This window comes from Typopeltis vanoorti, chromosome 21 (genome assembly GCF_054136105.1).
Source record: "Typopeltis vanoorti isolate ZY-2024b chromosome 21, IOZ_Tvanoo_1.0, whole genome shotgun sequence".
NCBI lineage: Eukaryota > Metazoa > Arthropoda > Arachnida > Uropygi > Thelyphonidae > Typopeltis > Typopeltis vanoorti.
In genome coordinates this window covers 60,001,253-60,017,324 of record NC_143569.1, presented here as the reverse complement: position 1 = coordinate 60,017,324, position 16,072 = coordinate 60,001,253, and the positions used below count along the sequence as shown (strand labels likewise).

At 36.1% G+C, this 16,072-nt stretch overlaps 1 protein-coding gene across 1 annotated transcript in view; it reads right to left on the bottom strand.

The window, feature by feature from the left end:
* The window catches only part of LOC150094892 (small subunit processome component 20 homolog), a 468,852-nt gene that overhangs the window by 101,894 nt on the left and 350,886 nt on the right, over positions 1-16,072 (bottom strand). The window contains exons 42-43 of the mRNA XM_090410975.1: positions 15,165-15,281; positions 10,982-11,152 (exon numbers count right to left, since the gene is read on the bottom strand). Coding sequence (XP_090267101.1) covers positions 10,982-11,152; positions 15,165-15,281 — 288 coding nt within the window. The remainder of the gene's footprint in view (positions 1-10,981; positions 11,153-15,164; positions 15,282-16,072) is intronic.

Sequence of the window (16,072 nt, the reverse complement as noted above, 5' to 3'; positions counted from 1 at the left end):
ATTTAAGGAGAACCGGCCCACCAGCCTGGAACTCGGGGGGGGGGGGGGGGCAGCATAGGCACCAGGGGGAAGAATCCCCTTTCGAGTTTTCAAAATTCGACTCATCGGAATTCAAGGAGAACTGGCCCATCAGTCCAGAACTCGGGAGGGGGGGGGGAGGCTTTGGGAACCAGGGGGAGAACCCTTTCGAGTCTTCAAAATTCAAGGAGAACCAGCCTACCAGTCCTGAACTCAGGGAGAGACGTAGGCACCAGAGGGTGGAACCCCCTTTCGAGTTTTCAAAATTTGAGTCATCAGAATTCAAGGAGAACCAGCCTACCAGTCCGGAACTCGCAGGGGGCATCTTAGGCACCCGGGGGGGGGGGGGGAATCCCCTTTCGAGTCATCAGAATTCAATGAGAACTGGCCCACCAGCCTGGAACTCGCGGGGGGGGGGGGGGGGGGGAAGGAGCCATAGGCTCCAGGGCAGGAGGAACCCCCTTACGAGTCTTCAAAATTCAAGGAGAACTGACCTACCAGTCCGGAACTCAGATAGGGGAACCGTAGGCGTCGGGGGGGGGGGGGGGGGGGGGGGGGAGGAAAGCCCCCTAGTATACATACATATATATAGAAAAATATGCTGTTCATCATATATATATATATATATATATATATATATATATATATATATATATATATATATATATATATATATATATGATGAACAGCATATTTTTCTACCCACTGCAGGGTGAAAGCCTCTCCCATTGTGGGAGTGTTGGGTCTACTATTCCCATGGTGACCTGGTCCATATTGGGAGAGTGTATCTATACGTGGGTGAATGAATGTATGAAGGTGGAAGACAATTAGAAACATCCATGCTTATGCGGGATTTGAACTCACAGCTTCTTGGCTGGAGAGCGGATACACTAACCACTTGGCCAACCAGGCTGGCACGCACGCACGCACACACACACACACACATATATACAGTGGAACCTTGGTTGTCGAAATTAATTCATTCCCGAAGGCTGTTTGGAAACCGAATTGTTCGAAAACTGAAACCATTTTCCCACAAGAATTAATGTAAAATGGATTAATCTGTTCCTGAACCCCAGATGATTGTTTATTTAAACCTTTTCAACAGTACTTCATGCATTAGATCGTATACAAACATAATGAAAATGCATAAAATCCTACATAAAAAGAATAAACACAATAAATAGATAAAATAAGACGAAAATTTAACTTCACTTTAACTATACATACGGAGGAGAGTTGATGGCATAAGTGGAAGGAGGTGAGTCCCCTTCCATAAAAACTTTATTTATTTATTTTTGAGTATTTTACATATCGTTGATTTCGCCATACCGAACTGCATAGCAAGATCCAAGACACAAACACCATTTTCATGTTTGGATATAATTTCTTTTTTCATCTCTACCATGGTTCTAACAACTTTTCTTTTTGCTTTGCTGCTATCCCTATTCTTCTGTGGCCCCCATGGTGGCTTAATTATTAATAATTTATGAAAAAAAAAAAAAAAAACACAAAGAAAATCAAGAAAACTCATTGCAAATTCGAGCAGGTGTCTGCACTGAACGAAGGCTGCCGTGCAACAGATGCTTTCCCGCCTTACTGCTCAGCATGCGGCCATTTGTCTGTTCGGAAAACATGTTCGAGAACAGAGGCGTTCGACAGCCAAAGTTCCACTATATATATATATAGATAGATAGATAGATATATGGTAGATGATGAAATTCATCCCACTTAATAAGGACAATCACAAACATCCACACCTGTGATGGGATTTGAACTTGCAGCCTGCAAGTTCAAATCCCATCACAATAAGATATAAAAATAAAGATTCTCTTTATATTTCCTTGAATTCTGAAATCATTATCATTATCAAATTCTTCACATGTGCCCTCAAGGGGTTGTACAGGATATTATGATAGTACTACATGAAGCCTTACATCATTACGAATTTCCTATCAATTTCCTATTACCAAGAACTGCTAATACAGTCTTTGGTCAAGTGATTTACTTCTGACCCAGCTCTCGGATCCATAAGTTAAAATTGGTTTGAACCAATTTTAACTTATCGATCCCATTAATTTACAGTTAATTTAGTGTTTTGAGTAACTTCTCTCTCTCATTCCATATAAATTAATTCAGTTGACTTCCTACCATACCAGCTTTGTAGATTCTGTAGTCTATTTCCATATTTAATTTACCATCTTCACTAAAAATTATGCCTAGATAGCTGAAATGTTTCACTTGTTCTATAGGTTCTCCATTCATGATGCATTTGATATTTTCATTGTCTTGTTATTGCTTACCTTCATACCAAATCTATTACAACAGTTACTCAATTTAGTCAGGGAAACTTGCAGACTTGTACTGAATTTATTTAAAAGTATAACATCATCTGCATAAAGTAAAGAGCTGAGATTAACATATCCAATTTTGATATCAGGTTTAACACCCCAACCGGCCAGAATGCCTATAGACGTCCAGCAAAATCTGGATATGATTTTATAACACCTATTGAATAACATGGATAAGAAGTGCAATTAGGTCTCACTATTTCATCCACCATGGCTGGTAGAGAGGTTAATACCACTTTCCTTCATAATGTGATCCATATAGATAATGAATAACAGAGGGGATAATGTACATCCTTGTCGGACATCAGACTTAATATCAAACCATCTTCCTGTACTTCTTTCAATTCTAACTGCTGACTTATAACTCAAATAAAGACAAAGTATTGCTTGATATAATGCCTCATTGACACCATATAACTGTAGCAATTTGAACAGTCTTCTCTTGGCACCTTGTCATATGCCTTTTGCAGGTCTACAAAACTTAAATACAGATCTTTCTGATATTAACACAATTTCTCAACTATTTGTTGTAAAGTGAAAATCTGATCCTGACAGCCTCTATTGGCCTGAATCCACCTTATTTTTTTCACCAAGCTTCCCTTCTTCAATCCTTCTCAAGTATACTTGCATAAATCTTTTTCAGGAACACTTCGTAGGGAATGTAAGAATTACCTCTGTAATTCTTACATTCACTTTTATTTCCCTTTTTTATATGGGTATTATGAGAGCTCTATTTCTATTTCTTTGTTTTTCTTCATTTCTTGTAGAAGTTTATATTCATCTTTGGGTATGTTTGATTTTGGTGGTCTTGCTTTGGTGAGAACACCGGCTACATCCAGTCTGATATTATTGGCAATATGGTTTGGAAGGCTGTGGATACCACGTTCTATTTGAATCATTATTCCTTCGGCTGGTAATTTCTTTGGAGATATGGCGAAATTGTGGTCTCATGCCAGTGCGTTGAGTGCCTCAGGCTTCAGAGTAATGGAAGAAAGGTTGACTACAGTGTTGAGACGTTGTTGCAGTTTGGAGGTAGAGTCCTTTTTCAAGTTTTCAAATTTTTTGATGGGTATTGCCAAAAATGTCCTAACCACTGAACTAAACCACATCCTTAATACTTTCTTAGCCAATGGTTACACCCCCAAAAAATATTAAAACCAGATAACCACAATCTCTCCCCCCGCATAACAAAGATTACACTAAACACATCACCATTCTCTATATCCGGGGCACCTCGGAAAAAATAACCAAAATCTTTAAATAATATGACCTAACTTCTTGTTACAAACCATATAAAAAATTGGCATCCCTTATCTGCTCCACCAAAGACCAACCACTTTCTCTAGACCTACCTGGGGTATATCAGGTCCCTTGCAGCTGTAAACTATCCTACTTTGGCCAAAGAGGCTGGACAGCAAATGTCAGGATTTCGGAACATAAAGACTACATCTGGTTTCACCAGTACAGTTACTCTGATCTTGCAGACCATGCTATAGATATCCGCCACAGAATACGTTGGAAGAAAGGCACGTTAATACACCGAAACAAGTTTAAATATGAAAGATTATTCATAGATTCAGCTTCAGCTCTAAAGAATTCTTCAAACCTCAACAAATTTGGGTGCACGAGACTGCCTGAAATTTGGGAAGCTTGCATCATGAGAACATCAGCCCAACAGCCAAGACAACTCAATATAGCCCGCTAGGGAGCATCATTAGGACTCTAGGACCAACAGTAGTTTCTCTCTTCTGTCTTATTTGCTTTTTTGTAGTGCCTGCATGCACGTTCATAGTTATATGTTCCCACTGAAGATGGCAATGTGACATTGCCGAAATATAGGAAGTGTTTATTAAAGTTTATTTTAATTAATATTCCAGTATACGTTGTAAATTCCTTAAATAATTTAATAGTCAATTTCATTATCATAAAAATCTTTCCATTTATTTAGTAAAAACAAATGAAATTAAAATTCAGATATGTAAATAAACCTTACATATTTGGCATTATAAATAATATAAAACTGCCTTGAAGAAAACTGTATTTTTTAACAAAAATATTTATAAATATCAATATTTTGCAGCACATAGATTATAGTTGCTTTCTGTAATCTTGTGTATCTTTTTTAGCTTGGTTTCAAGTTATGAAGAAAGAAAACTCCATGATGGATGGGAGAGGCAGAAAACTGAGTGATCTGGAAAATCATTGGGAGAGACCTTTGTCCAGTAGTGGACAGAACCAAAAGGTTGAAGAAGAAGACATCATACCCCAACACAATTGTTTCTGAGGAACTACTTTGCTTGAACATGTGAGTTAGCACTCATATGACTGATTTATTAAAATTAATCAATGTATTTTGAAAGTTCATAATTCAAAGAGACCTTCTGTATCATATAAACCTTTTAAAAGACTGGAAAGAGAATATTCTTCAAGGAAAAAAATTTTATAATATAATTTAATAGCAAGGTCTATATAATTTTATAGAGTTCAAGTGATTTCTCTATAATAATGTATGCAGATGTGTACAATGTCATGGAAAAATGGAATCCTTATACACCAAGCCCATTTCAAGTTGTCTAAAATTATAATTTATTCAAGTATATCTCACCAAAATCCCCCATTCACATCTTGTAATCACAAGATACTTTAAATTCGGTGAAGAATTTGAAAAGTTGATACCCATTATTTGCACTCATGGTAGTGTTTAGAGAAGAAAAATACATGTATAGGAATAATAATTAACTAATACATTTGTTTAGCTAAGGGTGAAAGCTTTATAACTGAGAGGAGACCTCCACATAGCCTTTAAAGGAATGCGGAGAACCGACCAGGACTTTTGACCTAATGTCCAATCCTCACCTTCTTGTGGTGCACCCTGTTGGGTATCTACCTGGATACTGAATGAATGAGGATGGGCAGGCAATTTGGGATTTAGCCGACCAAATTGTAATTCGTATTGGCTTAAACCAAATTACAAAATGATGGTACAACATGACAAAATTTCATGCCGGCTGGGGCATCACCCAGTTAAACAAGCCCCCCCCCCCATTGTTTTCACCAGGGAACCAGGGTGAACAGCGAAAAGTCAGCTACTGGAACAAATCTGAAAACAAATCCCAACTCAACATCACGAAAATTAAAGATCGGTGCTATCAACATAAGAAGCCTGAATGGCAAAGAAATGGAGCTAGCCAAGGAATTAGATAAGTACCAGATCGACATAATAGGGGTGACTGAAAAAAAAAAAAGACAAAAACTGGTGAGATATTTCTGAGCAATAAATATAAAATGTTATATTCAGGCAATGACAATCAAGGAAAAGAAGGAGTAGCTATTGTATTCAACACTAAATACGAGGCTAATCTTCTTGAATGGCAGGCAGTCTCAAGTAGAGTGATGTAGGCAAATATCAGAATGGAGAACTAGACAATGAGACTTATTTGTGCCTATGATTCCACAGAAGGTTCTACTAAGGTAGAAGTTGAAAGTTTATTTTTCACTTGGTTAGAATATAATAAATTTAGTTTAATTCTTTATCCAAGTATGAGCAAACAAAGTTTGCACCTGAAAGTATCTTCAGGACTGGGGTAAGGTGGTACCCATTGCAACTTCTTGCAAAGGTGGAGAAAGCTACCAACATTCCTATCTCCCATGCAAAACACATCTCCTTGCGGATATGTCTAATGTTATGCATTAAGGGAAGGGCCACTACCCAGACTAGTTTCGACCTTTATTGTGGTCTCTTCAGTGGGAGCCAGGCCCAAGTGGAGATACCAGCCAGAAGCATTAGCAAGGTCATCTCTACCTATAGGAGTTGCCAAATGGTGTGCCACCTTTTTAATAAATTACCATATCTCCCATAATGCAAAATTTGCATTATGGGAGATAGGAGTGTTGGTAGCTTTCTCCACCTTTGCAAAGAGTCGCCCTGGTGTTGTACCACCTTACCCCAGTTCTGAAGATACTTTCAGGTGCAAACTTTGTTTGCTCACACTTGGAAAAAGGATTAAACTAAATTTATTATATTCTAACCAAGTGAAAAATAAACTTCCAACATCTTTCTCTAAATTCAGAATAATTTATTAAAAAGGTGGCACACCATTTGGCAATTCCTATAGGTAGAGATGATAATGCTTCTGGCTGGTATCTCCACTTGGGCCTGGCTCCCACTAGTCTGGGTAGTGGCCCTTCCCTTAATGCATAACATTAGACATATCTGCAAGGAGATGTGTTTTGCATTATGGGAGATAGGAGGGTTGATAGCTTTCTCCACCTTTGCAAGGAGTCGTCCTGGTGTTGTACCACCTTACTCCAGTCCTGAAGATACTTTCAGGTGCAAACTTGGTTTGCTCACACTTGGATAAAGGATTAAACTAAATTTATTATACGGTAGAAGTGGAGGAATTTTTTGAGGATTTAGAGAAAGCATCTGACACAATGAAAAAAGGAAAAGCTGGTCCTTGTTGGGGATCTAAATAGCAGAGTAGGAAATGATTGTCAGACAATATTTTGGAAAATTTGAAGAAAAGAGCAAAGCTAATAATAATAGCAAATATTTGTTGGATTTCTGCTCAGGACATGAACTGGTTATTACTAACACCATCTTCCACCACATAAAAATGTGCACAAATTCACATGGAGAGAAGAGGCAAGAAATAAGAAAAGTCTCATTGACTATGTTATTGTTGATAGTGATGTTTTTCTCCCTTGTGCAGGACACCAGAGTGTACAGAGGATTTGAAATTGGAAGTGATCACTATTTAATCTTGAGCAGGATAAAATTCAATTTCATATTGAAATAACACGTAAGAAAGTTTTAAAGCGAATAAAAGTTGAGCAGCTCTCAGATGTGAACTGTTGACTAAAATACACAAAGATTATTGAAGAAAAATTGAAAGAGTTTGAGAACAGAAACCACACTTTAGAGATTCAGTGGCAAGCCTTAAAGAAAACCTTGATTGATTCAGCCAGAGAGGCATGTGGTGAGGTTGTCTGCAAGGATAGAAAAATCAGAACTCCATGGTGGACACAGGAAGTTAAAGAGGCAGTGAAGGAAAAGAAGAAAGCATATCAAAAGTTTCTGGCAAAAATACTAACTTTTTATCATATCTAATAATCTCAGTCTATTCCCTCAAACTTTGATGACCATATTCCCTCAACTGTCCTCATATGCACAAGTCCAGGTCCATTTATTATCTCCCACCCCTATTTCTATATCTCCTTTGCAACTAAGATGCCATATCTACATAGAGTAATCCAGATGTGATCTTATCAAGCCTTGTAAAGTGAAAGAACAACTTCTTTTTATCTTATAGATCAGTGTTCGTTATCTAAATGATAAACTGTTACCTGACACCAGAAAAGTTGCAAATTCAATTTGTGATGTCAGCAACATTGCCTATTAAATGAACACCAAACAGCCCAATACTAACATTCAAGCCCAATCCCTCCACACACCCACACCAGAAAAGAGAGAGAGAGAGAGATCATCACTAAAAAACACACGTACTAACCACAGTGATAAGTTTTAATATGTAAATATTTCATCCCAAGTGTCTTGGGACATCCTCAGTACGGCAATTCAAACAATACTAGGAATAACATACAGTTAGGGCGTGTGATTACAATGGAATCTCAATATGCGTGCAGTAACATGTTATAGAAGTAAATTAAAATATAACTGAATAAAAAAAAAATAAAAAAATAAATAAAAAATAACATATATAAAGAGACTATTTAACACAATTTTGTATGACAATTTTCCATACTTTAGGAATAGTAAGAACATCATTGCAGTTTAAATTAGGTCTGTGTAGTAGGGCTTCAGCACTTTCTTTATAATAAAGATCTATGTAAAAGTTTATGTTTATATAAAGATCTATGTAAAAGTTTCGGCTTTTCCCAATGGATCCTATGGTTTGGGTTTTCAACTCAGTATTGAGAGAGACCAGATTTCTGCGGTTTGAAAAGATGAATGTAGTCTTGATGTTCCGAGATGCGTTTCTGAACAGATCTATCCGTCTGTCCAAAGTAAGACAAATTTCGAGGTAGCAAAAATAATCTATGATGCCAAACCTTCGGACTTAAATATCCCACCATCAGAATTGAAAGCTCTTACCTCCTTAAAACGTAATAAGAACATAATCATTACCAGAGCTGACAAAGGAAATACCACTGTGCTTCTTGATACCAATTCATATGACCGAAAAATGAATTTACTACTCCAAGATCGTAATACTTACGCCAAACTGAATTATGATCCTACAAAACGTCCACTCAGGAAATTAAATAAATTACTTGATGAAACCTCCTCCTTATATGAAGAAACAATTCAAAAATTCAAGCGATACCATGCTAGACCTCCTAGAATTTATGGCTTACCTAAGCTTCATAAGGTTAATGTTCCACTCAGACCTGTCGTAGATTCTATTAGCAGTCCGACTTACAAGTTATCAAGATTCTCATCTAACCTTCTCTGTCCTCACATAGGCCACTCAGCCTCTTCAATCAAAAATTCCATAGAGTTTCATGCAAAAATAAAAGACGTTCAACTGTTAAAAACTGATTTGTTAATTAGCTTCGACATTGTCTCCCTCTTCTCTAACATTCCCCATAAAGAAACAGTTGAATTATTAACTCAAAAATTTCCATCTGATATAGTTGAATTATTCAAATTTGTTATTACATCCGGTTACTTCACTTGGAAAGGTAAAATTTACAAGCAAGAAGAAGGAACAACAATGGGGTCTCCTTTATTACCAAACTTAGCAAACCTGTTTCTAGAACACCTGGAAGATAAAATTTTCACTTTTGAACCCAAACCAAAAAATTGGCTACAATATGTCGATGACGTCTTTGCAGTCTGGGATCATCCTGAACAAGAATTACAACTGTTTCTAGATCAAAAATACCTTCTTCACCCTCGCATCAGCTTTACGATAGAAAAAGAATCTCCATAGGGTATTTATTTCCTTTCTGGATTTACACATTCAAAGAAAAGAAGACGGTTCCATCGCCAAGTCTGTCTATCGCAAGCCCACATTTTCAGGTGGCTACATTCACAATTCTTCCGCTCATCATCCATCTCAGAAATTTGGCATCGTTAAATCACTAGTTACCAGAGCACACAAATTCTGCTCCTCTGAAGAATCTCTAAACCAAGAACTAGAAATAATCAAAAACACAGCCATACTAAATGGATATAATCTTAAAACAACTCAAAAAATCATCCGTCACTTCCCCACACATCAACCTAGAGAAGAAGATGCCCACAGGATTCCCATACCTTATGTCAAAGGCATCTCCGAGCGTCTTTCAAAAATTATGAAGAAATACAATTTTGCCACTACTTAAACCCATCAACCAGATCTATAACTTGTTACCTTCTCCTAAGGACAAACTCTCACCTCTGATGTTACCTGGTGTTTATGAGATCCCATGCTACTGCAATTTGTCTTACTTTGGACAGACAGGTAGATCTATTCAGAAACACACCTTGGAACATCAAGACCACATTCATCTTTTCAAACTGCAGAAATCCGGTCTCTCTCAACAAGGAGTTAGAAACCCAAACCATAGGATCCATTGGGAAAAGCCGAAACTTTTACATCTTTATATAAAGAAAGTGCTGAAGCCCTACTACACAGACCTAATTTAAACTGCAATGATGTTCTTACTATTCCTAAAGTATAGGAAATTGTCATACAAAATTGTGTTAAAGTCTCTTTATATATGTTATTTTTTATTAAAAAAAAAAAAAAAAAAAAAAAAAAAAAAAAAAAATATAAGCTAACGCCTTTTTATTCCCATATACGGGAGTAGGTGAGGCCATTTAGCCCTATCTAACTTTTGGAGACTGAATGGGCAGCTCAATCTCCACTGGTACCAATCACAGATAGATGGCCCAAGGCTATCGCTAATTAAACGGTACACAGTGAAGAGAGACGGCTCAGATGTGCCGCCATCTTGTGGTCCCTAACCCTAACACAATATATTTAATGTCTGAAATAATGTGGGTTCTACGGTCGATTTTCTTGAGTTTCCGGGACGAAAAACCCACTTGCCCGTGCCAGAGATCAACTAACTCGGGAACCAGTCGAAAAAAGGCTTAGAAAAATTTCCTCTAGTTGCTGGCTAGACTCGAAACCAAGTCTTCCTTCATGCGGCCAAATGTCGTGGTGTGCAAACGCCACATCCACTGAGTTACACAGGTTAACAAATTATTTATTATTATTATATATTTATATATATATATATATATATATATATATTATAAACAAGTTATTTTTTATTTATTTATTTATTGTTCAGTTATATTTTAATTTACTTCTATAACATGTTACTGCACGCATATTGAGATTCCATTGTAATCACGCACCCTAACTGTATGTTATTCCTAGTATTGTTTGAATTACTGTACTGAGGATGTCCCAAGATACTTGCGATGAAATATTTACATATTAAAACTTATTACTGTGATTAGTACGTGTGTTTTTTAGTGACGAATTCACCAGAGGTTTCACTGTATAAAAGAGAGAGAGAGAGAGGTTGTGCAATGCACACTATATCTCTCATTACGATATGCAGATATATATATACACAAGTAGATATCTTACCTTAAAACACATAGAAACCATTTCAGCATTATCCCCTTGGCTCATTCCAGTACCAGCATATTTATTTACCAATACAAAAAGTCTGCTGGTAATATCTATGGTTAGTATTTTTAGTGAGGGAAGAGGGCATTTCAGCAACCAAGTCAGACACCGAAGTGTAGCAGAGATCACCTAAATAATAATACAAACACAACAGAAAGGCATGAATATTATGAATTAAGCCCATTTAACACTTGAATTTGTTTATTTTATTTATCTATTCTTTTTAATTTGATTTCTTTATGAAAATATTCATTCATGAGATAGAGAATTATAATCAAAATTAATTAATTTGCATTTGATGCTAGAAATCCTCTTAAAATTGGGAAAAATATTTTGCTACTCATCATCAACAAATTCCTGATATGAACCCCAAAAGGGTGTTTAGGTTACTATGATGGCATTATATGATTAAGTTTACGTTATTACTAATCTCCTATCAATAATTTTCCTCCAAATCAATCTATCACTTGTGAACACTCCAATATTGTTATATCTAATATTTTGTGCTTCTAAGGCACTTCTGACTGAATAAATCCATTTAGACCTTGGCATCTTCCCCGGTCTCTTTCCTGCCATCTTGGCATTAAACACTTGTTTTGTTAAACTTTTTTTTTTTCACCCATTCTATTTAAGTGGCAATACACTTAGATTAACTCTGCTGACTCTTTCTTGGATGTTAATAATGTCAAGTTCCTTTCTAATATCTTCATTTTTAATATGATTCTGCCATTGATGCCATCTGTTTATTCCACTAATTTTTCTCAGAACTCTCATATCTGTGGTCTCAAGTGCTTTATTTCTAACCCAATTTTCTCAGATCCATAACTTAAAACTGGTCTGAACACTGTCTTGTATGTTGCTAGTTTGGCGTTTTGATTAATTTCTCTCTTATTCCATATAAATTTATTCAGCTGATTATCCATCATACCAGCTTAACTTATTCTGTTGTCTATTTCCAGATTTAACCTGCCATCTTCACTAAAAACTGTGTGCCAAAAATAGCTGAAATATTTTACTTATTCTACAAGATCTCCATTCAGAATGCAGCTAAAGTTTTCTATGCTCCTGCCTATATTCATAGTTTTGGTCTTTTTATTGCTTACTTTCATGCCGAATTTATTACAACTGTTATTCAATTTAGTTAGAGAATCCTGGAGACTTGACCTAGATGTCTTCAGGAGTACAACATCATCTTCATAAAGCAAAGAGCTAAGTTTGACATCTCCAATTCTAATATCAGGCCTAATGCCACTTTCTTTCATAATGTGATCCATACAGATGATAAATAAGAGTGGAAATCATGTGCATCTGTTGTTTCACTCCTGATTTTACATCAAACCATGTTCCTGTATTTCCTTCAATTCTAATTACTGATTGACAACTTAAATATAGACTATGTATTGCTCTGTATAATATTCCATTCATCTCATATAATTGTAGTGTTTTGTAAAGCTTTTCTCTGGGTACCTTGTCTTTTGCCTTTTCCAGATATATAAAACTTAAGTACAGATCCTTGTCATATTCCCATGATTTCAACTGTCTTAAAGTGGAAAATCTGATCTTGATAACCTCTATTTGGCCTGAACTCAGCTTGTTCTTCTCCAAGTTTCTGAACCTCTTTTCTCATAGATGGGTACTATCAGAGTTTGACTCCAAATCATTGGGAATTTAACCTTCTGAATTATGTAGTGTAGCCCCTGCAAAAGTTTTATACCTATTGATTTGAGTATTTCTGGTTGAATATCATCTACACCAGCTGCCTTTCCACATTTCAAGTTTTTGGCTGCTCTTTCTACTTTAAGTATTGGTATGTATTGTAAAAGTACTGTAAAAGGAATCAAAGATAATAAAAGTGACATGAAAACTGAAAATAAAGATATCAGAGATGTCTGGATTAATTACTTAAAAACAAATGAAGCAGTGACAGAACCATACTAGAACATTTTCAAGAGAAATGCAAATGAAAATGTTCTAGTATGGTTCTGTCACTGCTTTGTTTGTTTAACAGTCTTTCAAAGTAATTACTCCAGACATCTAGGATTCCTTTTACAGTAATCTTTCCTCCATGTCTGAGCTTCTTCAATAGCCTCCAGCCACCTTCCTGATATTTATTTCTATACTCTTACCAAAGTCTCACCATGACTTTTGTTTAGCTACTTATACACATAGCTTAGATCATCTCTTACATTTTTTCTGTATTCTTTTAGAACATCTGCTGACTTATTTTCTAGGAACTTTTGGTATGCTTTCTTTTTTTTTCAGGACTGCTTCTTTTACTTCTTGTGTCAATCTTGGTGTTCTTGTTTTTCTATCCTTACAGACAACTTCACCACATACTTCCCTAGCTAAATCAATGAATGCCTTCTTCTGAGTTTGCCACTGAGACTCCAAGGTTTGGTTCTTGTTTTCAATATGTTTCATTTTTTTCTTCAATAATGTTTGTATAATCAAGTCTATAATTTACCTATAAAAGTTGCTCAACTTTAATTCTTTTAAAAACTTTCTTACATACTGTTGTTTTCAGTATAATATTCATTTTTATCCTGCTTAATAAAAATACTTACCATTATTATTAGCTATGCCCTTTTCTCCAAATTTCCCAAATGTTTCTATATGTCTGGTGGGATTCATTTCCTACTCTGCTGGTGAAATCCCCAACAAGGACCACTTTTTTCCATTTTCTTCACATCAGGTGCCTGTTCTAATGACTCAAAAAATTCCTCCACTTCTTCTTTAGAAGAACCTTCTGTGGAACCATAAGCACAAATAAGTTTCATTGTCCATCTCCCGATTTTGAAGTTTGATCATATAACTGTACTTGAAATTGCCTTCCAATCAAGAAGCTTATCTTCATGTTTGGTATTGAATGATATTACTACATCTTCCTTTCCTTGATCGTTACTGTCTGAAAATATCCTGTACTTATTATTTAGTAAGACCTCCCCTGTTTTTGTCTTCTTTGTCTCTGTAATTATGTCCACATGGTACTTTTCCAATTCTTCTGAAAGTTCAATTTCCTTTCCTTTAATAATCCTTATATTGATTGTGCAAATCTTCAGTTCTTCTGATGTTAGGTTTATCCTTATTCTTCTGGATGTTAATACTTTGCTTTAATGATAGAATTCAAAAAATCAAACAGAGGAACCAAAGAATGAAAATATCTGATTAATGAGATAACTTACATTATAAATGAAATAGTAATAAACAACTTTCAAACGTGCTCACCTGTGAATACTTAGAAAAGACAATTTCATGACTGCTTAGTCCACGCGGTTAGCCTAGTGGCTTTGTGCTTTGCAACCATATGCCTGGGGAAGGAGTGTCCTAGGTTCGATTCCTGTCGCCGACGTGAGGAGCTTAAGGATCTTCCTCAGCCATAGCCAAGTTAGCTGGTCTTGGGCATGGACAGCAGAGTTTTTACCCCCAGTTTATCTGAGGTTTTTCATCCTGCAAGCAGGCAAACCAGCCCCGTACACACACATGGATCTACAGCCATAAATACTTAACCCCCATGAGAGGGGCTCAACTCGCCCCAATAGGGACGGGGGAGAAAAGGGAGGAAACTCCATATGAATAAAATAAATGACTGCTTAGTAGTTATTTGTGAATGCCTGCCTTTAATTTACTTTGACTTGATGGAATGAACACAAAAAATCTTTGTGTCCTCATGCAGTAAATCTTATCTGTTTCAATCTCTCTATATGAAGAAAGTTACAAAAGCTCTTGAATTTCTCTTCCTAGCATAGGTGTTTCGTTTAAAATGTTCGGTACACATAATGTGGCAGGACTGACCCAACGTTTTTTCGAGTGCACTATGAAGTTCTGATTTTTCTATCCTTGCAAACACTTTCATCATAGGCCTGCCTAGCTGAATCCATAAACATATTTTCAAAATTTGTCACTGAGTCTCTTGTTTTTCTTGTTTTCAAATCTTCAAAATTTTCTTGTTTATAAAAATGAACCTTTTCTGTTTCCAAATGTTTTCATTTTTTGTGTCCAATAATATTTGTATATTTGATATACAGATATGCGTATTTTTTCTCTTCAGTATGAATGGAAAGGGATGAATATATGTATCATAAATAACATGAATTGATACTGATGCTATTCTATGATAAAGAACAGCAACAAAAAATGTTACCTTTACATGTTGTGACTGCAGACATTCACTCAACATGGCAACAAATGGATCCAACATTTCCATATGCTCCTGGTTACTGGTATTTAGTTTCTCTCTTTTCAGGCAAAAATGAAGTAGCTAAGTAAAGAAAAAGACATTTTAAAATAATTACTGATGAAAATAATAAAGTCAATAAGAATATTTAAAATCCTTCTCTAGGGGCCAAACATAGTCTCTAAGCATTGACAGCTATAAGCAGCTTGGAAAAAAAAAAAAATTATTTTGGCTTATTTTGTCTTATCAAGTTTATTTTGGAACATGGTTATGAAAAAGAAATCAAATACTTTTTTTCTTTTTGTGATGCTGAGACTGCATGCAACTGATTCTGTGCAACCAAAAACTTCAAAACATCTATAAAAAAAAAAAAAAAAAAAAAAAAAAAAAAGCTGCTTCAGGCCTCCAACTAGCAAGTTAGTGGATCTCACTGCAGTCTGAGATTCATTTACTACCTGACGACATTCCCAAACATCCATGCCTTTAATGGGATTTGAATTTAGTGGTTAGAGATTGAAAGCACTGAAACCTAGCCAAGAAGGCCTGCAATGTAACCATATAATGGTTATTATTATTATTATTTGACACCTCCAGGGAGTCCTAAGACTCATCAAGGGAGGGCACCTACTCTACAACTCTCCATTTCCACCACTCAACCTCATCTGCACCAACGCCATCTAATGTCTACCATCACCACTATTATTATCACAGACAATCACAAACATTCATGCCCACGGCGGGATTCGAACCCACAGCCATTTGGCTGGAGAGCGGATACACTAACCACTCGGTCAACCAGGCCAGCTGAAGTGTTTTACAGTATTTATCATCATTACTGATTACTACAGTAATTACCAATTACTGTGACAGAGGCA